This window comes from Adiantum capillus-veneris, chromosome 21 (assembly GCF_014529385.1).
Source record: "Adiantum capillus-veneris isolate H3 chromosome 21, ASM1452938v2, whole genome shotgun sequence".
NCBI classification, from domain to species: domain Eukaryota; kingdom Viridiplantae; phylum Streptophyta; class Polypodiopsida; order Polypodiales; family Pteridaceae; genus Adiantum; species Adiantum capillus-veneris.
In genome coordinates this window covers 32346446-32372167 of record NC_140951.1, presented here as the reverse complement: position 1 = coordinate 32372167, position 25722 = coordinate 32346446, and the positions used below count along the sequence as shown (strand labels likewise).

Genomic DNA, 25722 nt, shown 5'->3' with positions numbered 1-25722 from the left:
GGGAAGGCTACTTGATGAGAAAAACCATGTTGTGCGTTACACAGCCGTTGAGGGAAAAGGTTATGACTAAATGCCATTGTCCACCTTTTACGGGTCACCACGGCATTGCTACCACCATGAAAGGGGTAGAGAGATGCTTCTTTTGGCCGAGACTCAAAAAGGATGTGGAAGAGTTTGTGCGCAGTATGCCAGAAGGTCAAGTTTGACAGGCATAAGGCACAGGGATTGTTACAGCCTTTACCCATACCACCCACCCCTGGGAAAGTATTGCAATGGATTTCATTTTTGATCTCCAGAGAACACAGAATGATCACGATGATTTTCCGATTACATGGCACGTCTGAGACGATTGTCTCAGACAGAGACCCCAGATTTATGAGTGTGTTTTGGAAGGCAATTTGCGAGAACATTGGCACGCGGTTGCAGTTCTCGTCATCGTTCCACTTGCAAACTGATGGGCAATCTCAGATTGCCAATTCAGTGGTTTTGAATTTATTGAAGTCTTGTATCTCGGATCAGAAGACTCAATGGGAAAAGAACTTACCTTTGGTGGAATTTGCTTACAATAACAAGATACACTCTTCGACGGGAAAGACGCCATTTGAGATAGTTGAAAGTGCTGCGAAGGTTCCATCCTTCCTGAGCACGAAAGATTAGATATTTGAAGCGGATGAATATTCGCGAGATTTGGATACGGCTTTTGCCAAGGTTCGCGAGACTTTGCAGAAGTCTCAAGAACGACAGAAAACGGCAATGGATCGCCATCGTCGCGACTTGAAATCGAAGGAGGATGATTGGGTGCTCTTACGTTTTGAGAAGGCACGCCTAAGAAAAAGGGAAAGGAGATGCTTTTTCCAAAGCTTGGTATGCGATACTACGAACCTTTCCACATGGAAAAGATAAATGATGTCTCCTTCCGATTGAAACTGTCGGATACTTGGAGGATTCACAATGCATTGCATTTGAGTCTCTTGAAACCTTTTAGGGGTGATGTGCCTGATGATGGGGAGCCTGATGAGCAACCCGCAGTGAAAGAAAACGATTTCCTCAACAGATTTTGGCACATACGGATACAAAGAAAGGTAAAGTCCGAAGGCGGTTCTTAGTTAAGTTCAAGAACTTTCCTGCATTTGATGCGAAGTGGATGGAGGAGGAGGACCTAGCAGATACTCCTCGGATTGTGAAACTTTACCTCGATGCTTTTGGATTAGCATAGTCTATTCCAAACGGAACCCAGAAATTCAGCTTGGCCGAAGATCTGGTGCAGTGGGATGCACAAGAGGAGAGTCACTCCGCTCCTTTGTCAACAGATGCCTTGATTTTGATACTAAAGTCACCGATGTCTCTTTGAGCTTCAAGGATACTGATAGCTAACAGTATTCTGCTGGATGACTTTATGAAATGGAATTCCTGATAATGATACTGATTTGTTAGTGCAGGAACTGATAGCCGAAATGGCGGCAACATTTTGGTCTGATTGATCTCAAATAGACATGGTTGCAATAGGGGTTAGTCAATCAAACATCGATGAGGTCCCGATTGGACCTAGATGTGATTGCTAGCTACATTGCCGATAAATCATGGTCTAAGATCCGAATGAATGTTGAATGTCATGTGATGTCCTCTGATGTCCTGTGATGTCGTGTGATGTGACTGTCGATTTGGTACATGTGCTAGATGTGTGTCCCTACTACGATAGGTACTAACACTCAGTGTCTGCTAAGACGGTTTATAGCTTTTGTCGGTTTTGCAGACGTAATCGCGGTCGATTACAATGCTTTCAAGAGGGGGTTATGTCACAAAGTGATGACGTGGCTACCGACAGCAGAAACCCTAATTTATGGAAATCGCGGAGGTGGGAGGGAAAAATTTTTGGTTTTTTTTAGCGACGCAAATCTCAACTTTTTGCTACGAAAAGAATTGGATGAGAGAAAGAGAGTTGAATTGCATTATTTTTACTCTCATTGAGAGAGAGAGAGAATTTGCTTTTGCTTTCAAGCTTTTGGGGCTCTGCTTTTGGGCATCCCTTGTAACATTTAAATATGCGGTGAGGGCCTCACTTCTCAGGGCATCTGGACGTAGAGTCTGAGAGTGAAACCCTAACCACTCTTTGTACTCTGACATTGATTTTAATACATAAAGAAATACCGTAAGGGGCACCAGTCTTTGGGGCCAATATCTCTAGGCACGGAACTCCGCCAGGCCAGTGTAAATCTATTGTGATCTGTGAATTGTTTTGAAGTGGTTATTTGGGTGCTGTTGCGATTGATTCTTGACTTGGAGTGTCCAAGTCTGTTACACCCCTCCCATTGATGATTCTCTCATTAAATGTTATGGTCGTATGACGGGGCAACGTTTTGTCATATTGTTTGACCCAGGTAGTATGCATGATGTAATCAGTCCCTCTCTTGTTGAGAGAGCCCGCCTAGAAGTTAGTCAGAGATCTCCTATCGCGGTCTCTAGCTTGTTCCCGGTATGGACGCTCTCATCACGGAGGAGTGCCTTGATGTGTTGTTTGCAATTCAAAAAGCTGCCTTCACTAGAAGATTTGTTGTCTCTCCTCTCTCAGGATGTGATATGATTTTGGGCATTCGATGGTTTCGTGATGCTAACCCTCTCATTGATTGGGAGGCTAGCACTTTTACTCTCGATGCCAAAAGTGATTCTCCCATTGTCATTCATAGAGAGGACATTGTTCATTCTCCATCTCTCATTGCTAATATACAGGACAAGATTGAACGGATTCATGCGAAGGAGACTCTCTCGGTCTCTTTTTCTCCGAAGCATGACACACAGGATTTACATGATTGTGAGCAGCATGATGATTTGAACGATAAAGACAAGCATGATGATTTGCATTATCAAAATGAGATTTCTCACAAGCATGATGAGTTGCATGAAGACGATGTGATTGTTCACAAGGATGATGTGTTAGTTGATGTTTTTCCTAGCGAAGCTAACCTCGTTGCAGATTCGATCAATCACGAAGGATCGATCTTGGCTCTCGAGCCTAGGTCCAAAGGACCCTCAAAGGAAGTATTATGTGTTTGCATGATTGATACGCACGCATTGTTCGAGTGTTTCATTCGTGACCGTTTCTTGTATTTTAGTCAGCATCTTTATGCGATCCCTTTTCCTAGGCATGACATATTGTATGTTGAGCACGTTTCTCTCATGGATGAGCACGAATGTATGCCGATTTCTCATGAAAAGCTGAAAAGTATATATGTAAGGAAGTCACATTGCATGTCTCTTCCTTGGCAAAGGTTGAGGCAATCCAAGTTGCTTCCCTCTATCAAACTTTGTCTTTTTGGCATACCACACATTTTGAAACATAATCTTGTATGTTTAATTTCATGGAAGGCCAATAGAAATATGTTTCTATCCCTTTTAGAGTAGATTGAATCTCTCTATGCCCCACACAAGGAGGAGCATGAGATTCATACATTACTTTCTCACATAGTGAGTTAGTAGCACATAGTCTATTGCCATAAAGAAGATAACCATCTTGTAGGGTAAATGGTTCTTCCTTCTTCCCTAGTGCAAGGATTGAAATCACATCTCTAAAATTGGAATTGATAGCGTAGTCATCTATCATAGAAGATATATCATTGTGAGCTGCTATGGATACCACATTCACCCTTGGTCATCTTGCGAGTGCATTGGCTACTTGATTATGCTTGCCAGTAATGTGAGCAATATGAAAATGAAATTGCGAGAGGAAATTTACCCACCTCATTTGTTTGTCGAAGACATTGGTCTACGTCATGAAGTACTTAAGGCTTTGGTGATCCTTTCACAGAATGAACGGAGTCCCCAATAAATAGTGCTTCCACGAGTCTAGAGCAAGTAGAACTACAAGAGTTCCTTCTCATATATGCCTAGAGCTTGCTCAATAGGGTCGAGCCTTTGACTTTCATAGGCCATTGTGTGCCCTTCTTGGAGCAAAACAGCTCCAAGGCAATCACCACAAGCGTCACATTGGACCTCAAATGGCTTTGAGAGATCCGGCAATGTAAGCACATGTTGAGAGATAAGCTTCTCTTTAAGCTTTTCAAAATCATTGCTCTCCTTGGTGGACCATACCTACCTAACGTTTTTCTTTGTTAGGTCATGTAATGGTCCTGCGATTTGTGAGAACTTTTCTATGAAGCATCTATAGTATGCACACATACCTATAAATCTTCTTACTTCATGCAGATTCCTTGGATTAGGCCATCCTTCTATTACCTCTAACTTTGGTGGATCCATTTAGATGCCATCTTGAGATACAATGACCTAAATATTGAACCTCTTGTAAGAAAAGTTCACTTTTCTTTTGATTTATATAAAGCTTATTCTCTCGTAAAACTTGGAATATTACCTGGTCTAGATGTTGCTTGTGTTCATCTAATGAATTAGAGTAGATGAGTATATCATCAAAGAACACTCCAGTAAAGGTCCGATGAGTCCTGAATAGCTTCTTCATCAAGCAATTAAATGTGGCCACTGGTTGGTGCATTGGTCAAGCCAAAAAGCATGACATGTACTTGTCGTAGAACAAGCACATGACCGTATGAGCACCAAGCATGGGCATTTCCATTGTGAATTGCCACAGTTGATTGCTCTAGATCATAAAAGAAAGATTCGATCTCATTGTTTGTGTGTATGTGGTGAACGGTTTGGCATTCCGTCTAGTGGTTCATTTACATTACATGCACAATCTTTAGAGAAGACAAGATTTTTTCCACTCACTTTAAATGGAATGGATATGTTCATGGTTTTGTGTTGGAAATGGTTTCAAGAATTTTCAACCATGGAGATTCTTGAAGAAGAGAGAAGCATGATACTCGACAAAGTTGAAGCATCGAAGGAGCCACAGAAGACTTTGTGTCGCTTTCGACGCGGCCCAAAGAAGCAAGCTTTGCAGACCTTTATGAAGTTCAAGTACCGCACAACCCACACATCAAAGTGGGCCGGCGAAGAGTCCCTTCCAAAATTCCGGATGCTATTGGCGATCTCCTTCGACGCCATACAGTTCGGTACCAGTACCTCACTTTGAAAAGGAGGGGATGTCACGTGACACATCCAACCCTATGTGTCCGTGGACAAGCTACACCATAACAGGGTTTCCGTCAGTCCAGTCAATCTAGATTAGAAGTGATCTGGCACTTTTTGTGAGTCTATTCGTAGACCGTGCATGCCCAATCACTTAGTATAGATTCATATCCTCTGGTTGCACACAGCATGATCATCAGTATTCCCATCAGAATCCATTAGAATCAGTTAGGGGATTTTTCCGGTGCATTTAGCCTATTTTTGACATTTTTCACTTATTAATTTAAGTGACTTCCCAACAAAAGTAGGTAGGGCAATTTGGGTAAGAAAATATATAAGCAAACCAAAGCTAGCACTCTTTGGCAGATGAGCAAGGAGCACAACAGGCCTTTGGCCAGCAGGTACTCCCCTCTCTCAGCAAGAACCCCCCAAGCACCCCATCAGCCCTAGCGTTTTGATCATCGCCAGCCCTCTTCTTGCTTGGTGTTTTCATCAAGCCTCTGGACCGCCACATTCCCCCCAGCACCTAGCGTTTTTAACCATCGCTACAAGCTGCAGTAACCAGCGTTTTCAGCCTTCATTTGCAGCCGACAAATCAGCATTTTCAGCGACAAGTACAGCCACGTTTTTAGTATCAGAAATAGCAGCAGATCAGCATTTTTGGTGAAGATTTTCAGCCCTCAAAAACGCAGCCAGACCTGCGTTTTTTCAGCAGTCCGAATCAGCCCGAAAATCAGGAGATAGCGTTTTGGTGGACAGCAGTTAGAAGGTTGCAGATTTCAGCCCTTAGGTCATTGTCGCCATCCCCGTCGTCGACACCGACATAGTCCCAAGTTGCATCAGTTTCCATGCATCATCATTGTACCACTTTGTGCAATCAATAGTAGACCACTCTCGCCGACGAGAGTGGGGCCTTGGAAGGAGGGTTTTACAAGGTCTCTGGTGTCGTATCTCTCTTCTCTCTCTATCTCTCAGTCTCATACACTTGCACGCATAGTGTCCATTCACTTTGTTTGTGATCATAGCACTCTCTCATTAAGAACGGAAGGCTCTACCTTCCATAAGAACAAAAGGAACCTTGAGCATAGTTTGGAGCACTCATCTTGAGCAAAGCGCAAACATTCATTCCGCTGCACCTTACAATGAGAGATTGGAACTAGAACTGAGATATATTTAGATACTCAAAGTGTACAATTGGCATTAGATACAACTATGAGAGAGATAATTGATACTTGGAGCAATTGCTTAATGAGTACAAAAGATTGGAACTAGACTCCAAAATGACTAGCTCACAAAATGAAGTAACAAGCCCTATTTATAGGTACCTGATTGGGCCTTTGACTGATTGTACACTAGGCAGTTCCTGCAGTAACTATATCCGGTAACTACCAAATCCTAATAACTATGCTAGTGTCCGACAAGGCTCTGTTTCTGCTATCTATATTCCTCCTCCCCTTTCTTTAAATTTTAAAATTCAAGGCATGCTTTTGAAAATGATTGATATCCTCAAGAAAGTCGTCTGAATCCACCCACTTTCCTTCCAACTTGCTCATCTGCAACTTTTCCACCTATCCCTAGAAGGAGTGTCTAGAATCCGAGGAGGATTAGTACCGGAAATTTTGTGAGCTCGTTCGCAGGACCTACATGTCCGGACGAGACCATTAGATTAGGTTTTTCAAACTCCATTTTTGGAACCTTATTGCATAAATGGATTGTACAAGTGTTTTGACAAATGTTATTACACTACGGTGGGCATCTGGTATGACATGCGTGTAGGTATTAATAAGAGAGGCACAAAGGGCTGTTACCCACATCAGTCTAATTCCTCGGTGGGTAGATGTGTGACAATTTCACCCCGAAACTTTGTCCCAATCAAGTTTATTCACAAGTCAACTTTATTGATTTATTTTATAAACTTTGACGGTGGTTTTGTCCTACCTAAGCCTTAAGAAGTTCGTAAGCCTAAATTTTCATGATAAAGGGAGCAGTTAGGCCAATGTTTTGCATCAGATAACTCACGCCAAATCAACGCTAGCATTTTCAACAAACCAGCCGTAGGGTTTTTACATCCTAGCAACAAGTCAGCCCAACGCCATCATCTGGCTACACATCAACACAAAGTTTTCAAATTTTTACCCTTTCCCTCGCCCGAACTGGCCCAAATCTGTCACCACCAGCCTCTCCGTTGCAATCCGGTACTTCGGCAACCCATTGGGCCTCTCCTCGGCCATTCCCTGGCAACATCGAGTGCTCCCATTACTGCCCATCATCGGCATCATCAAGCTCTGCATTTTCTTTACACGACGGATCGGCTGCATTTTTGCAGCAAGTCTTCAGCCTTCATTCCTCTCACATCGGAAGTGCAAATCAACCCTAGATCTACCCCTTGATGGTTATCAGCAACCCCACATCAAGACGGATCCAAAGGTGCATCAAATCACATGTAAAGTCTAGATCTTCACCATTTCAATTCCATTGCACACACACACACACACAGTTTTCTACTTTCCTTGCAAAAGTTTGTTCGAAAAATAAGGTCAGGGATTTATTGCTAACACTAAAGCCTATTACTAGTGTTTCATTCGAAATGATTCAAATTTTCTGTTTCACATGTTTCAATGGTCAAGTAAAACATTTTGTCCGTTTCAAGTTACAGTCAAAGCGGCTAAAACCGTGAAAAAAAGAACCCACTTTTTTTTCCTTTTGGCTAATACTAGATGGGCATATTGTGGTGTGTGCTTAGAGGAGAGGAGAGGAGAGGAGAGAAAGAAGCGAAAGCAAAAAGCAAAAACATGTGGATGAGAAGAGAAGAAGTTCCTGAGCTCCGAGAAAGGATTCAATATTCAATTCTGTCAAGAATCCTTGACATTTTCAAAACTCTGGAACCTACCTTATATAGAAACTGACAAGAGCAGCACTATGTCAAAGCTCAAACCCTAGGATTGACGACATGGAAGATTAACCAAGTTTAACAAACACCAATCTATATAGCAAACCTTCTCAATCAGCAAAAAACAATCAAGTGCCACTACATTTATGCATCAAGCCTTCTCCACAGTCAGTCCTAGTATCCAGCCACCACAAAGCAAGCAAAGCAGCTGCCAGCAATCTTGCCCATCACTACATTGTGAATCTAAGATCACGCCCTCCATGTTTGCAAAGATCATTCAGACTTACATGAGGTCTCTAACATGCTCTAAAACAACACAAAATGGTCCATTAAACCTCAACCTCTCCATCTCTAACAGCGAATGACATGCAAAGTCATTGAAGAACATGCAAAACACTGGTAATGACAGCTTCAAAATGTGAGGCAAACACTTCGTAATGATTGATTTCAGGCAAATGGGTTGAGGAGACATAATGATGAGCCTCCATAACCCATGTTAGGTTTCTCTTACGCTTAATACACCATAGATGGCCCAGTTATGTTGTGATACTGACGAGTGCACAAGGAAGATCCTTTGCCTGTCTATCCTTTTCCAATATTAGATCTAAAACCGACAGCCATAGGGCAATCAAACCACACAAGATAGGGGTTGAATAATGCTAAGCGTGCAGATTCTTTGCAGTATCTTTCACTATCAGGTAGCCTGCAAATGTTGAAATGAAGCAGAACATATATTGCACACATAAATTTTCTACCTTTTTAATCCTATGCACTATCATTTCAGAAAAATTCAAACTTTTACTTCTGAAAAACAATTCCAGTTTGAATACCTTTGCGACATGCTCTAAACTGAATGAATCAGGAAAGATGGAAGTTCTGAGGGCAATTTCAACATAGACATTGCTTCCTTTGAGAGGGAGGCACTGCCCTGGCTCCCCGAAACTTGGCTCCAGAATTTTATTTGCAAGAGAATGCTTGTTTGATGCTCCTGGCAAGAAACCTCCAGCCAAATGAAGCCAGCCAATCCTTAAGCCATGATAAAAACCTTCAGAATGATCGACAACCTTGGCACCACCAGAACCCAATGCATAATCAACTCTTCCAATTCCATCTGCTGCATGCTTCTCCAGCTCAACTTCCACTAATCGTCTCGCTACTGCACGAACATCATCCAAGCTCAAAGCCTTTCCAGTTCCTTCCGCCGCCCTTTCATCTACAACAGCATTTATAAGGCCCAAGACATCCTTCCTCGATGGAAAGCCTGCATTCATCAGGCTTTTCAAAGATGCTTCAATATCCTCAGCTCTAGCCAGCATGTTGCGTAGTTCAGTACCAAATGTGGTGGCTTGCACATCAATCTTCTCCTCAAGCTCCTTTCTGAGGCCTTCAACTTCCTTGTGAATCTTCATGTCTACAAGGTCAAGTTGTACCTGCATCATCTTTGTTGTTTTCCTTAAAATTTCCTCCAGCTCTGCGACTTGGCCTTCCATTGAGTTAGCATGGAGAGAAGATGGAGGAGGAGCCCTCCAGTTCCACATGGTTGTGAAAAGGAATGCCATAAAAATAACTGTCAGAAAAGGACGAGAGAACAGGTTCCTCAAAAGATGTGATCGGGCGCCTGGTACAGCATCTGCACTCCCACCAGAGGGCTTTGTTGCTTTAAGTGACAGTTTCATGACCTTTGGGGCCCTTGATGGAATAGCATCTCGTCGGGGTGTACTGTCAGCAGCCTGAGAAACCATTTTGGAAGAAGATCGTGGTAGCGAGGTCTTCTCAGGCAGGCTATCCCCGCCTGCAAGTTCCACAGTTCCAGCGACCATTAAAGAAGGATCATCACCACTACTGCGCCGGAGCGGTGTAGCCACATCTGTGGAGTCGAGAACAGGCCTTCTTTTTCTAGTACTCAGTCGTGGAGCAGGAGAGGAAGTGGCCATGGAAACTGTTGCAGGAAGAGGAGAAGCACCAGCCACGCCGCCTGAGGCTGTTGGGACCCCTGCTGTGGAAGACGCAGGATTTGACATGTTTATTCCTCTCTGAGAAAACCTAGTTCGGGCCTTTACTGTATAAAACTTCCTTTGCTGCCTCTATCGACACTCCTGAGTCAAAAGTCGATCACCAAACACAAGGGGAATCGTGAATGGATGGCTCACCTTTGAAGGCAGCGTAAGCTCCACCTGGGGTTCTCTGCATGGCACTCGGAGAGAACCAATGGCTTCCTTTCCCTGCAGCAGGCCCTCAAGCTCTCACAATGAACCCCCAGGGCCAACACACTCCTCGACAGAGAGGCTGAGAGAGCTGAACAGGAACCAAGGCGACGGAGAGCCTGGAGGGAGGGAAAATGATCGACAGGTATTCAATTTCATTTTTGAAGCTCCCACAACTGCATTTGACTACACATGTAAGGGTCTTGTCACACCTTTCTTCCCACGTGTACATGCGATGTATGTACACACAACACAAATTCCTTAAGAAACATGTTATCCTAATAGATTCCAACTTGAGACAGTGCTCCATCTCATATAGGGCCCTGCATTGGGGAGGGTTTATGGCGTAGCATTGTAAAGGTGCAATTTTTATTTTTATTTTATTTTTTTAGCAAAACTCACAATTGTGAGTGAATTATATTGAACAGCCCAAAAAATTACAAGGTCTTGTTATGTTGTTGTTGAGCCATGACATCATCCAGGGACTAATTACATCAACTATCAGGGCAGCCACCCCCACCAACCCGCCGCCTCCTCCTCGATACACAGGGTCCATAAAGTTGTCCTTTTGAGATCTTTTATTTATCGATGGCCAAGATTTTCCCCCGTCATAGGCATTCCATCTGCTGACAACGAGGCACAAGTAGTCCTAAACCAATCCTCCGAGTGTTGCTTGCGCCCGTGTGTCCATATGAGCACTTTGCTTTCTTGAGTAATTTCTGTGAAGCTTGCCACCTCCGAAACTCCTTCAAACACACGGCGGTTCCTTGTCTGCCATACATTATGTAAGAAGAAGTATCTGGCGATTTGAGTGCTGACGAGGAGGGCAGGACTTCCTGAATTCTTGCCTCCAAGGAATAGGTCAGTCTTGAAAAAACTAATTTTCCATGTTCTTTGGACCCACTTGCATATTTTCCCTACGAGGACTTTAATAGTTGGGCAGTCCATGAATAGGTGGGCCAAATCTTCTCTAGCCATCCTGCACCCCAATCACCGATCTGACCCAATCCCTCTCTCCTGAATCTTCACTCCCATCGGTAGAGCACCCCAAATTACCTTCCATAGAAAGACCTTCATGTGTTGCGGAACTTTGGCTTCCATATGTCCTCCATTACTTGCTCCCACCTTTCCTCCGGCCATTGCTTTTTCCACAGCTTGTTTAGGGGACTAGACCAATTCTTCTTATGCATCATTGTCTGATAAATGCTTTTAGGATGGGGTTTTTCTAAGAGACTGCTTCCAGGCCATTTCCAGGCAGTCCAGTCAAACACCGAGTCACAGACTGGCATCACTAAAGTGTCAAGCTCCTTCATCACTTTGTGGACAAGTAAAACCTCCAAGCTATTGAGTTGGTACTGAGTAACCAGAAGGTCAATGGTTTTCCAACTCTTGTTGCCATTGTCCCAAAAGTGCCCAAGTCGCTTCAGACCCTTATTATTCAGTTTCCTGGCCGTCTGAATTCAATAGGGAGTTTGTGGCGGATCTACAACTTTGGACAGTCAGAGGGACCAATGCAAAATGGAGTTCTTGAAGTATCTGACTTCTCCCCCCACTTTAAGACTCCTACTACTCTCTTGCATTTTCTTATCAATTCTCCTGAGCTGCCCCCTAGTCTTAAGGTAGACCACTCCGAGGCTAACAGTTTGTCATGAACCTCCACCCCTCTCCACTTTCCACCATCTGAGCCAAGTTTAGCTGCTTCTATCATATCACTGACCATGACTGCCCAAACTTGATCCTGTTTATCCAGGGAAACAACAAACTTGGCGCAACAAGCTTCTGCATGGGCCACAGGGTTGAGAATTTTGAGGCCTCCTTAATTCATCGGTCGAGCAACTGATTCCCACCCGGCCCATTGCCATGGTCTGGAGGATTTCGTGTTGTTTTTCCATAAAAACATTTTTACTGGTTTTAAGAACTCTTTCTAGTGACACTTAGCCATCTTGAGAAGCAGGCTAGTAAAGGCAATGTAAGGAATCATAAAGGCATTCATTACTTTTATCCAACTTGGGAATGGGAGAAGAACATACTCCCACCTACTCATTTTTGTTTTGATTTTTTCAAGCACCCACTCAAATCTTTGCTTGTGAGTCACGTCCACCCCCACGGGGGCTCCCAGATGTCTGAATATATTCCCTTTTGTGACAATCTCCCCCGACCAAACAGAAGGGTCAAATGAGTCATTTTCCGATAGGGAGATCAACCTTGACTTCTCTATATTGCACTGAGACCCTGAAGCTGTTGAGAATATTTGTACAATCTCCATAGCTTTTTTTATGACCTGGGGGCACGCCTTCAAGAAGAGGAGAGAATTGTTTGCAAAAAGTTTTGCTAGGAGTTGGCTATTTATTGGCAAAGCAAGGCCTTGCAACTCCCCTCGTTCCGCACTAGCTTCGAAAGTCTTGATTAAAGGATGTGATCCTATGGCGAAAAGTAGAGGGGCTAGAGGGCCTCCCTGCTTAATAGACCTTTTGACCTCAAAGGAGCCCACAATTCTATCGTTGAATAAGAGCTCTACCTCACTTCCAGCCCCCAGTACGCGTACCAACCGACATAGGCGAGGCCCAACGCCCAGAGCTTCCATGACGGCTTCTATATATGTCCATGTTATTCTGTCATAAGCCTTGTCCAGGTCCAACTGTAGCAGAATGCACGTCTGCTCTGTGACACTTGCGTATTCGATGCCTATCATTGCTGCCAAGTTGTTATCGTAGATGGACCTCCTTTTATGAACCCATGTTGATGGGGAGAGATGATCTTGGTTAATAAGGGGGCTAGTTTGAGGGCTACTGCTTTAGCTATAATTTTGTAGGCCACCGACATCATCGTTATAGGGTGCCAATGTTTGAGTTGAGAACAACAGATCTTTTTTGGGATGGGTTTTGTAATGGACTTTGAGAGTAGCGGAATTAGAAAATTAGGTGAAGCACTTTTGAGAGATTCTTTGTGCGCATAGCGATTGAACTTAATTGATGGTAGCAACATAAACATGGTACTTAGTTAACTTGGCATGAACCATACTTTTGTAAGAGAGAGAGAGAGTTTAGAGAACATGACAATAGTTGAGGACCAGATTCATATGGAGCCAGTCCCCCCTCCAATAGGCATTTGTATTATAGTTTCTCCCATCAAGAGAGACTTGGTACAATACAATCTTTGTGTTCCTTGTAACCTAGGTGATGCAATGAAGATGGGAAGCTTCATACATCACACACATAACATAATCTTGAAGAAACAATTAACTATCCCAAGCCTCAGTCTCAAGGCCTCAAACACCTTCGAAGGTGGAGAGAGCTAGCGGGGAATGAGGATAGGGAAGAGGAAGAAGAAACATTCCATAGGCGAAAGAAATAGTTCCTCACTTATCATAAATCTTCTTGCTAGCATACATAATAGCATAGTAATGAAGATGGAGAAGATGGCAAGCTTAAGCATTGAAGCATGACTCTTGGTTGGATTTGCATTCCATAGCCAAGAGTGTTGGTGTAGGCTTTCACTCTCACAAGTTTGGAGAAGGAGGTGGTGTTCCTCAACTTTCACCAAGTGAGAATGGCCTTCCAAAATGAGTGTATGTGTGGAGTATATCCCCCTAGCACCCCCCTCCTTGCTTTCGGCGAGTTGTGACCTTTCTGCATGTTGCAAGCTCATTGGACCCCTCTTCCCCTAGCCAACCACATGCAGCATGCAGTCAAGTACATGGGTAGTCTTTTGACAAGTGTCCTCCTTACCCCATAGAGAGAGAGAGAGAGAGAGAGAGAGAGAGAGCTTGAAAATATCAAGATATTTTTTAGATGGAAGTAGAAGCTCATTGGACCCCTCTTTAGCCCAACCAATAGCATTCAACCACACCATGTGGTTAAGCTTAGTGAGAGTCTGACATGTGTCCCATGTGCTCTTTTAGAATTCCCCTAACTTTGAGATTTTTATGCATAGAAAGTTTCTCAAGCAACTTCCTCATTAAGTGTGAAGGTTCTCTTTTTGACTCAAGCATCTTACCCCCCATGCATAGGAAGCTTCTCAAGCAACTTCCTCATTAAATGTAACAAGTACCTCAAGTACCTTAGTCAAGCACCTTAGGTGGAGTTCCCACCTCAAGCACAACCCTAGCTTGCTTGCTTAAGTTTAGGTCGGGTTCCCACCTCAAGCACAACCCTAGCTTAAGTTTAGCTTGCTTGCTTAATTTTAGGTCGGAGGTTCCCACATCAAGCTCAGCCCTAGTTTGCTTAAGGTCAAAGGACTTTTAACACTAACCATTGGAGGTATTTAATGCTAACCCTAAGGTCTTTTAAGCTTCATTAGTTAACCTTGCTCTTTCATCTCTCATTTGGGCCCCTTTATATTGGCCCCGTGTTGAGATAGATCCGTAAGCACATGTCTATATTCTAACCCTTGTTCCCGTTTATTATCCCATATTAAATGATCAGTTTAATATGAGAAAATCATTTGGGTTGGTTAGATATTAGATATTTAATGATAGGTTTGATAAGCCCATTCTTTACACTTACCTCCAACGACCCTTCGACCATGGCTTTATTGGCCAATCTTTGTGATTGGGGCCTTGAGATCATCCCAAAAATTCTCTATAGAATTCCACCGTCATCCCATCCCAACCAGGGGACTTTTCCTTGCCAAGGGCTTGCAATGCTAGTGAACATTCGTCTTTGGAGAATGCCCAATCCAAGCAATTAGCTTATGAGTGGGGAATTTCCTTCTTGCCACTCTGCAGTAAGGTCCCTCTGGCTTCTTCCACTTCTTGGGATTGGATCTCTGGCCGTCCAATGATTTGACTAAGATAGCTCAATATCAAACCAACCATCTCATCCTGGTTATGAACTGCTGTCCCTTCTCATCATAGAGCGAGCGAACGTGGCCCCGCTCTTCTTGATTTTTAAAGCCCTAAAAAACTGCGTTTGATTGGAGGCTTCAGGTTGAAGGAAAGTCTCTCGAGAGAGAAGCCTTGCCTTTTTGATATCTTCAAACTGCTCATTAGCAAGGTTAAATTTGGCTTCGAGTCATCGTTTGTGCTCCTCCTTAGTAGCATACCCATTGGCTTTTATGGAGGTAAGCAGTTGTACCTCCGCTATAAGATGCAGAAGGTGTACCTCCCTAGCTTTCTTGAACCGGGGGCCCGAGGTTTTGATTGCTTTCTGGATGCTCCAAGCAAAGAGGTCCCACGCATGGTGTTTGTTGAGGTTGACATCTTGTTTGAGCTTACCCAGTGCTTTCTTGGTTAGATTCCTGAAAAGATGGTCTTTGAATAGGTGTGCCCCTGTTACTAACAATTTTGTCTCACCCCCTCTTGGGGTCTCCTCCTCCCCTTTATTCTTCTAGAAATGTATGTGCAGAGGAATGTGATCCGAAAGTCTTTTTGTTGGGACTACCTTCATCTCCATCAATGACAATATCCAGTTAGCTTGGTGTGAGCAATAGCATTTGTCCAGCCTTGAGGCAATGCGGGCATACTGGAGGCTTGTGTAGGTGAACCCAAGCATGCTATTCCATGGGCCGACTTCCCATAAGTCGATCATAGCCCACTTTTTGCACAAACTTTTCCATTTAGACCTTTCCGAGCCAGCCAACATACTGGAGGATCCTTTCTGTCCCTGCTCTTTTCTACCATATTGAAGTCGCCAACCAACAACCACTCACCTTCAATAGGAGTATCTCTAAGATGCATCCATAGTTTAGCTCTTTCTTTTGCATTGCAAGGGCCGTACACATTCACAACAATGAAGGAATGCCCTTCCCATTTGATTCTAATCCCCAAGATTCAGTCGGATGGGTGGTTAAGAACCAACTTCGGCTCCAATTCTCTGTCCACAATGCTGAGGATGCCACTGAAACCATTACTTCCTTCTCCATAGAATACCAGTTTCTTTCCTAGCACCTGTTTTCTCTTACTATGGGCATCTAAGTGGTGTTCTTGGATGGCCTAACAGCTCACTGTCTTCTCCTTTTTTACTTCCTCCTAGAAAAGGGTACTCTTCTTACGAGTTTTCAACCCCTTTACGTTCCAAGATTGGATAGTGAGAGACTCCATCATTAATGAGGGGTTCATTGGGATAGAGGAACAAATCCTTCAGCATCCTAATCATTCCCCCCCCCGGTTGGTCACAGGAGAATCCGGGGGTTCTAAGTCAGGGGATTTCTTTTCTTGCAGTGTTGCAAATGAATTGTGCAGTGGGACAATGAACCCCCCCTCCTTTCGAAGGGGTGGAGGATGAATTAGATCCTTTCACCTCAACTGTTCTCACGACTTGTAGCACTTTGGAGTGTCTTGCCACTGCCTTCACTCTTCTGCCTCTTTTCAGACTAGGGACTTGGATAGTCGTCACCGTTGTCATTGTCATAAATTTGGGGGTAGCAGCGGGAGTGCTGATCCTATTATTATTGCATGCACCTTTAGAAGTTCGTTGTATGGGAATCAATTCCTCCACAATCTTATCATGCATCTTAATATCCATTGTGTCACATACCATACCTCCTTTATCCTTCTCTGCATTTACCCCTTCGTTACTGCCTCCTTGCTTGTCCAGCCCTTCCATCGGGGAATCCATTTTACTGGGGGACCTGTGATGCTGGAGTTGCAGTATCATTAGACTTCAAGGGGTAGTCCTTGGCAAAGTGTCCAAAGTTGTTGCATTCAAAACATGCCCCAAAGTATGTTCCAAAGTTTAGAGGAATAGTAACTAGCCCTGCTTCAACATTGATAACCATGCTCTCAGGTGGCGTTTTAGACACATCCCAGCCTATACAAACCCTGTTTGAGGTTCTTCCAAACCCTCTCTTGCTAGGTATAAACAAGGGAGTTCCCAATTGGCTAGCAAGCATCTTAAGATTTTCCCACAGCCAACTAGGCAGACCCACAAGCTCAACCCAGACCGGATGAAACCCTTGTAAAGATTCAGCTGAGTCGAACACTGGCTCCCAAGGCACCACACAAACTGTAGTCCTATTAAATACTAGGGGCCCTTTGTCAAGGATCTTTTCCACATCGGAGGCCTCTTTGAATCTCACTGAACATAATCCTTTAGCTAGGTAAAAATTACTTTCAACTGCTCCTCCATGGCCAAGAATCTGAGGGCCTTGTAGCCATTGAATCATCTCAAACCTGTTTGGATTCTTCCATTGAACCCAAATACAAGCGTTAGCTTAGCTTGCCTGGCTAACTGTTTTTTGATGTAGGAAGAAGATGCAACAGAATGCTATTGTGGAGATAGAAATGACAACTACTTGGGCCGCCGTTTTGGGTCTGCCTCGTTTTCGTGCTTTTTAAGTGGTCTACAACATTGTTCTCCTCCATGAGAAGAGGCAAAACTACAGCGACATGAGACTCCATAGCTAGATCTCGTCTGAGCATTGTCATGAGCAGCCCAAGAAGAGACAGCGTCAGAAACTAGACCGAGCCTCCATTGCTTCTCGTGAACACTCCCATCGAAGGTTAAATTTACACTCTTAGTGCTCGCCTACATACGCCATTGGCGATGTTCGCTGAGCTCCATCGGCTGCCCCTCTCGCAGGCTGAAATCACGATTATTGTCTAAGCCCCCCTTTGCGTTAATAATCGTTCTTGCGTTTGCTGCCCTAATGATTATTAGCGTTAGTAAGTGATTTTTTGTTGGACGGATACGCCGCGACAGACGTCAGCACAACGAGAACTCACCTAACATATAATGTCAGCTAAGGATGAAGCTCAACCCGCAGGCGCGTGGAAGCAAGCATAAGGTGTCAACCTATACTCGATCGACTCCGAACTAATTCCTACAGAGGTCTCTACCAATTGTCTAAGTCACAGCCTTCAAGAGTGCATAAGAGGAAACTTCCTACAACGCTTTCTAGAGCCGAACACCCATCAAACAATCTCTAAACACCATAGAACTTGAAGGAGACCCTACTAACACCAATAGGTCGCTCTCCCTAAGGTCTATGAACCAAAACCCCAACCCAAAACACCCGGTGCAAAATCATGTAAGATGTCTGGCCGAAATTTGTAGGTCTTCGTTTCCGAAATCTAAAGTGCCTAATGTGTAGCTCTACTCAATGTGAACGCGTGGATATGCTGCAATGCAAAATCGGACAACGTATGCTCACCCAAACACCAGATGAAGCTCGTAGAAGGAGCTTGCAAAACCGGACCGTACACGCGCAATGTAGGTATCAACGCGTAGCTCTCGTCGGGGGCAACACGCTGCACTTCTCCGCACTCGATTCCAACCACCGGTGCACACGTAGCGTCAAGATGAAGCTCACACTTTCTCTCGTACACAGTACGCTCACTCACAGACTTCAAAACTTGTTTTTTTTTTAAATGACAAAAGGTCCTTTCATTAAGGTCAAAAAGTGGTATATATACCTTACAATTCTCAAACCCTAAAGTTCCAAAATCAACCAACTACTCAATCTAACTATCAAAACTGGGATACAATCTGGAAACTTCTATAAGTCCCAATATTTACAAGGTGAAAATTGGGTTTTTCTCAATGAATGAATAATTACAAAAAATAATAATCTTCCGAGTAGTTTGTTGCCGTGGGGTGATTCTAGCTTCTAACACTCCCCCCCTCCTTGCTCATGTCGTCCCCGACATGGCCGCTGATCCGTTTCTTCATCATATGGTCTCGCGCATCTTGATTAGTGATTCGTATCTTGCATCCAAGTTCATCATTGTTGGGCCAAAAATATCTGTGTTTATTGTGAAGAAGCCTATGTAGAACGCTTCTTCAAAGGCCTGGAGGTGATAGGATGGTAGGAACATTATCCTCTGATACATTGCATGTATCACCTCCTAGGAAGGCTGACCAGACAGATCATAAGCGCATCTGTAAGTATCTTGGAAGAAAAAGATACTGTCTGTCACTTGGCCTGGCTTGAAAGTCTCAAATACTGCCAAGAGGGTTTTGCAGATTTTCTTCATCATGATGCAAGTAAGGTCAGGTGAGCCAGTGAACAATTTGATGGCGCCCGTTAGGGTTTTCACCATGTATTGGACACTTATTCTCTCACCTACCTTCAAGCCTGGCAGCTTAGGGTAATTCAGCCAAGTGGGTTGGCTTCTTTGCAAGATTTCTTGGGCTTTCCACGTCCTAATCCTTGGTAGAGGACAAAAGCTGAGGTTGTCTCTGATATTTTTCGGTGCCTCTACCAAGTGGATTAGGTATTGTGGGTACTTTGTGAGCCAGGCCTTCCTCCATTTTGGCTGAGTATCAACAATTAGCCCGACCCCTTCTGGTTGTGAGGTATCTGCATTGTAAAGTGGTACGGTCGGCTCTTCCCCGATCCGCTTATTGATGGTGGCTGCTTCATATTTCAGCAATGGATATGGGAGAGAGGGTTGAAGCCATTCGCGTCTAAGGTTGCTGGCGCCGATCTTCTGAATGGTCATAGACTTGAAAACCCTCTGCTCCCATTCCAGGGCTTTCTTTGATGTCTCTCTGATCTCCACCTCTATTGCTTTACGCAACTTTTCTTCCTCTTCCTGTGTTAGGTCCTGTTGCTCTTGAGAGGATTCTTCTAGGATTTCCTCTTGCATAGGCGTGTCCACCGGATCTGCCACATTTTCTAAGTCTATGCCCTCATTGGCTGCTGGTCCTGTTCCCTCTTGCTCTCCTGCTTGCTGTCCTTTCAACTCCTCTATCTGCTTTAGGAGTTTCTGTTTTTCCGTTTCTGCTTCTTCACCCATATTCACAAGGAGGTCATTTAATTCGGCATTTATTCTCTCCGCCTCCTCGAGTTTTCTTTTCATACTTTCCACTTCCTCTTGCAGGGCTTTTTGGCCTTCTTTCATTCTTGTTTGCATGACGATAGACCCTTCTGCCATCATCAATCTCTGCTTTTTCTCTAGAGTCAGCTCCTTCTGAAGTTCTTGCATCTGTTCCTCATAGAGTTGACTCTCCGTAGTCGTGTGAGTCGAGCTAGTAGCTCTGACTCTGGCAAGTGATGCTCGCAGCCTCTGGATGGTCTGATCTTTTACCTTGAGTTGGTCCTTGAGCTCAAGGACCTCATCCTGGGTGGCTTCTTGATCTATTTCCGCCTTTTCTTTGGCGTTTCTCATAGCTGCAACTTCTTTAGACTCTTTCGCCAGTTGTAGGGTCAGGTTATCTCTATCCCTCTCGGCATCTAGCAGTGATTTGCTGAGCTGCTGACATTCTTCTTCAACTGCTTGTATTCTTTTTGCTGCTGCTTGGTTTTCCTCCTCCATTGCCTGGCATCTTTGTAATGCCCTTGCTAGGCTGGCCTGTAGCTCAGCTTCCCTCTCTTTTTGCCTTTGGCTTTGTCCTTGTAGAGTGTCTACTACCATCTTATTTCTCACTTCAGCGGCCTTGAGAGCTGCCATCTCGCTTTCCGAAGCCATGGACTGCACTCTCAACCCGGTTAGCTTCGTCATCACCACGTCGCAGTCATTGGAGGGCGGGTGCAGATCCACTGTATCTGTGGCAATTTCTTTTAATTCCACTAGCCCGATGCCTTGCATTTGTTCTTTCGGCCTTGTGCTGACCAAGTCGAATGCGACTGTGGCGGCTTCTTCCTTCGTGTATCCTGCAGCTAGTAGGTCCAAAAATGTGTGATAAGAATCATCTAACTCTTGTTGCTCACTTCGAGGCTTAGCCTCTTCTTTTGGCTCCGGCTCCTGGCTCTGCTCTTGCTTGGCCTCTTCCCGTTCTTCTGGCTTGTCTTCAGTCTCTTTCTCTTCTTGTGGAGGGCTGCTAGGAGGTGGTGAGGGTGGTGGGCTTGGTTTAGGGCTGGCCAGTAGAAATGTAGGCTTGCCCTTTAAATCTCTGTCTGCTTTAGTTTTTCTTTCCCTCTCTTGGGTCTCTTGCTCATCTAGCAGTTTCTTCCGTATTTGCTCCACTTCTTCCTCTGTGAAAGGGACATGCGGTATATTCTCTGATGCGGCATTAAGAATTTCAAAATTCTTGATATAATCCTCGAATCTGTCCCTTTGCACTCTTCGGGATGATCCCGACATTGACTCTAGAGATGGCTTCCAGAGTTCACTCAGATCACCTTTAAGGGCTCTCTCTGCTCTGAAGCTCTCCATCAGTCTCTCTAATCTTGCCGCTTTTTGTGGCCTTGTTTCTTTTGCAGGCACTTGGGCAAACTCCTTCTTTCCTTTCTTTTGCTTTGGCTACTCCTCTTGAACAGGCTCTAGCTGTCTCTTCAGTCTTGTAGCAATCCTTGGCGCTCTTTGTGGCTCGTCCTCTTTGTCTTCTTTTAGCCTCAGCCAGTCATTCTGGGACGGGGATCAGGCCATCTTTCTTTTGCGTGCAGTGCCCCATAAATCACCTTTGTGATTAATTCTCCTGGCACAATGTATGTTGGCTTCTTGTTACCCATCTTTACTAGGTTGTCATGTATATACGCTGCATAATTGATTATCTTTGGGGTGCCTTTCGTCATTGCCCAAGTGAATGTTGTGGCAATTGCACCTGGCGGCATTCTGTACTTCTGTAGCCTCTTCGTACACATGTGGAAGTATTGGTTGTACAAGTGGCTCATGATTGCCACTCTTGGGTTGGCAATATCTTCAAAGGTGTAGTTTCCTTTCTTCTCATTGTACACCTTAACCTCATCCCTTCTTTTCGTTACACTACCCCCCTTGTTAGAGAGGTCTAGTGCATCTGCTACAACCTGCTCAGTGATGATTATTTCCGTTTCTGGCCTGCCTTGTAGATCTGTTACTTTGGCCACTCCATCTTCTTTGATGGTTGTCACAAACTCCCATACTCTCTTTATGTGTACCCCTGCCGGTATTGCTTCAAAGTAGTTGTGGAGATCAATCTTCTCCAAGTACCCGGCCATCTTGCTTCTTACGAACTCATTGAGTTCTCGCGGCAGCATTGGTAGCTCGATCACATTGCCTTCAGTGTCTTTGAACACTCCTTGGTAGATCTTTAGGTCGTTGGACTCTAACAGGTCTTCTTGGATCCATGTGCTGGTGGGCTTTAGTGTTCCTTCTGGTATGACAAAGGGCTCCACTTCTTCTAGGTAGTCCTTGATGGTCATTCTTTTCTTCTTTGCCCCGATGACTTCGCGGGCTGCCATAGATCCTGTTGCACTCAGTAGTCCGAAGTTAGCGTTTTTTCCATATTAGTTGAGAAACTGAGTTTTAACTACCCAAATGACTTGAAAATTGAAAATAAAGCTTAAAAGGAACTTGTGAAGTTGTGCATGTGCTCACAGTGCAAATCTGGCCAAAATTTTCTATTTAAACATCCTACGTGTAGGATGTCTTTTTCATCAGAATTGGTGCATACTTGGCATGTTGGTAGTGCATGGCTCATGGAACATGGCTACATGCTTGGATTTGGATTTGGATATCAAAAAGTGGATTTTTGGGCTGATTCAAGCTTTAGGTCACAAATTGGGTAGAAAGTCCATCATAGATAGCAATTGAGGTCCAAATGGGTTGAAAATTGGTATATGGGCTCATTGCACCATGGTCTTGGCTCCCATGATGTCAGTCTTTGCACAGAAGGCCTAAATTATGCTGGAGACATCCTATGCGTAGGATGTCTTTTTCATCAAAATGACATGAAATTTGTTATGTGGGTAGTCCTTGGCTTATGGAACATGGCCATGCTCTTAGATTTGGATTTGGACAAGGATTGATGCTTGTAAGAGCCTGTGTGGTGTTTTTTTGGGCTCCAAAAGTGTATCTTGAAGGTGTTGGGGGTCAAAAATGATTAGAATGGCTTCAAAATTGATATATGAGCTCTTGATGATGATGGGATTGGATCTGGAATGAACAACCATCCTCTGTAGGCCAAAAAAGTCAAATAGACATCCTACACGTAGGATGTCTACTTGACCAATTTTTCCTTATGACCACATAGATTGGTTGTTGATGTGTTGGTGAATGGGTTGTGCAAGTTTCATGTGATTTGGACAAAATTTGGTAGGTCTATGGCCCACCATTATTGCCTCAATGCCCGAACTTTGCGTTTTTTCATGCATATGAGGTAAATTTTGGTCCAAATGTGATGAGACTTGGTGGATAGCATGTAAAAGTCATTCAGAAAATGTGTATGATGAAAAATGTTGGAGTTTGGGCCCATAAGTGTCCTTGAGACATCCTATGCGTAGGATGTCTCCTGATGATTTTTTCATGGATTGTGCTCCTAGTGCCTACCCTTGGTCCCCCTAAGTCCCTTTTTAGCCTAATTTCAACAAAAAAGTCAAATGGATAGAGAATAACTCCCTGTGTGGACTTCAGAGTCTCCGAGTCGTTTTCTGGCTTTTGGAGTGGTTTTTGGCTATGAAATTTCTTGATGTCGGTGTCAGGAGTTTTTTGGAGCAAGGGATTGCGCATATGTACATATACATGCACGGTGCATCAAATAAACAATTGCCATTTTTCAGAGCCAGGTGGTTACGTGGGGCCCACATGTGTACAGGTAGGACAGGGTGTACATAGTGCATCGATTTTCACTATTACCAGTACCACTGTGTTTTTTCTATAATAAAGAGGAGTTGTTAGAGCGTAAAACTTCTCGAGGAAGCTATCCGCGGGCCGAAGACATGAGGTAAGCAGGTGCGTCAGATGGCATCTAGTGGCGTCAGGAGGTCGAACGCGGTCAATACTTGCACGTGGAGAAGTACGGACACAACGTGGGTTTTTTCTTGTGAGAGTTATGCAAAAAGGTCATCATTAGGACCACTTTTTGGGGCCACTTCACGTGGTTGCGAGACGCATTATTGAAAAGAAATGAGTGCCAGGTGTGCGGATGATGCAAAAAGGTGACAACTATGCACTGCGAGGTCAGTTTTTGGCCTGTTCGGGGTCCGTTTGAGGTCATCTAAAAGGCCAAGGGTGCCCAACTAATAAAGCTAAGTGTGGGAACTGAAAAAACTGAGAGAAGACCAGAAAAAACGTGGAGAGAAGAGGAGGAACAACCGTAGGTGTGTTTTTGGGGTTTTTGGAGCCTGTTTTGGCCGTAAACTGCTCATCCAAGGTCGGATTTGAGCACTTTGACATTGTAGACTGGGGTTTTGGGCCGTTCCGGATGCGATGGCGCTGTCCATTTTGCCAAATTCCTCACTCTTTTTCTACTGTTTTTGCTGTGTAAGTTTCTCGTATGAGCGAAGCTTCTGCTCCAATTTGTGATTGTATCTGTTATATTTTACCCATTTTGTGTGAGCTATTTGCCCCATTGGTGTTGGCCCAAGCTCATTTGTATCTAAACATCAGAATTTCTTCTCCTTTGGGCTGAATTGAGAGTGTGTGTGTGAGTGTTGAGTGGGCAAGTGGGAAATTTCTCTCTTCTCACTCTGTCTGGGTGTTTCCTGTCTTGGCCAGGCTGGTTGTGTAAGCCGAGTGGTGCCCCATAATGTGTGTGTATCATCCCAAGAGTGTGTGTCGGGTCATTATAGAGGAGTTGTGTGTGTTTCCATCCCGCTCACATCGGTTTCCATAGTTGCCCGACCCCTTGGGGATCCTTGCCGTATGGTTTTTGTCAACTTTGGCTTCACCGGAGCTTCATTTGGCAATTTGTCGCTCTACAAGCACTTGTGGTTTCATTTACATACCTTCGATCGTTTGTGGTGGTCTACCACCATAGGACTTGGTTGTTGATGGTCTAGGAAAGCTGCTCGTGAAGTTTGGTGGCAAACGGGCATGCGGTTTGGTCGCGAGAGCAATTTGACGCTTTGTGTGTCTGATGCCGTTTCTGAAGTTTAGTGCCGCCTCGGGTCACTTTTTGGTCATGCGGGTCACGTAGACTTGTCGAGCATGTCAAGATGCTCCTACCCATGAATTTTGGTGGCATTTGGTCGCCGTTTCGCTGATTTCCCATTTATGTGTCCTCTTGCAGGTTTCTAGGAATTAGGGTTTTTCCCGATGGTTTTCTATTGCCTTTGGACATCCAGGACTGGTCTCCTATACTAGAGTAAGCTGCCGATGAAGTCTTGTTGCTTTTGGGTTAGCCATTAGGCCGCCGTCTCTACTTGTAGGTCTCTACCGTCCGCTTTGTGTGTGAACCCTACGCTAGTTTTCGCGACAAAACGACAAACATGCGCAAAAGCTCAAGGTGGTGAGCCTACCTCTCATGTCTAGAGCTCATCGAGTAGTCGTGCGCGTCGTAGAAGCTGTTGGAAGGTCCGTCCGCTCTAGGTGGCAGAAGCTCTCTTCACAAAGTCAATAGTGAGAATGAGCTAAAAATGAGGTGAAAATTTCTTATAATGGAGGTCCCCGAACCACTTTTCATGAAATTTGACATGTGCTCCTATCTTCTTGCGAGATGTGGTTTAGGCTCAAAAATTTCTTGATTTGGACTCCATTTGCTATGTTTACCAAAAATTTGGCATTTCGGTCAAAACTTGGCCAAAACACGCTTTCTGCTTCAGTCTCATAATTGCACCCCCACTATACTATAGGTTGTCCTATAGTCACTAATCATCCCTATATTTTTTGTTTTTCATTACGATCGTTTTTCACCTGATTTTTGTATTTTTGAAGTATTTCTGCCAAAAATTAGCAAAATTAAAAGGAAAATAGCAAATCAAATCCCAAAAATCCCCAAAAATAATAATAAATCACAAACATCACCGCAAAACATTATATACACTCACATGCAATTTTTATGGCCGGATTTC

The 25722-nt window shown here is 44.2% G+C and overlaps 1 protein-coding gene across 1 annotated transcript in view; it reads right to left on the bottom strand.

Annotated features, from left to right (window-relative positions):
• The window catches only part of LOC147430744 (SUN domain-containing protein 1-like), a 33036-nt gene extending 22731 nt beyond the window's left edge, over window positions 1-10305 (bottom strand). The window contains exon 1 of the mRNA XM_086493306.1: window positions 8758-10305. Coding sequence (XP_086349432.1) covers window positions 8758-9948 — 1191 coding nt within the window. The 5' untranslated portion in view covers window positions 9949-10305. The remainder of the gene's footprint in view (window positions 1-8757) is intronic.
• Window positions 10306-25722: the final 15417 nt, after the last annotated feature.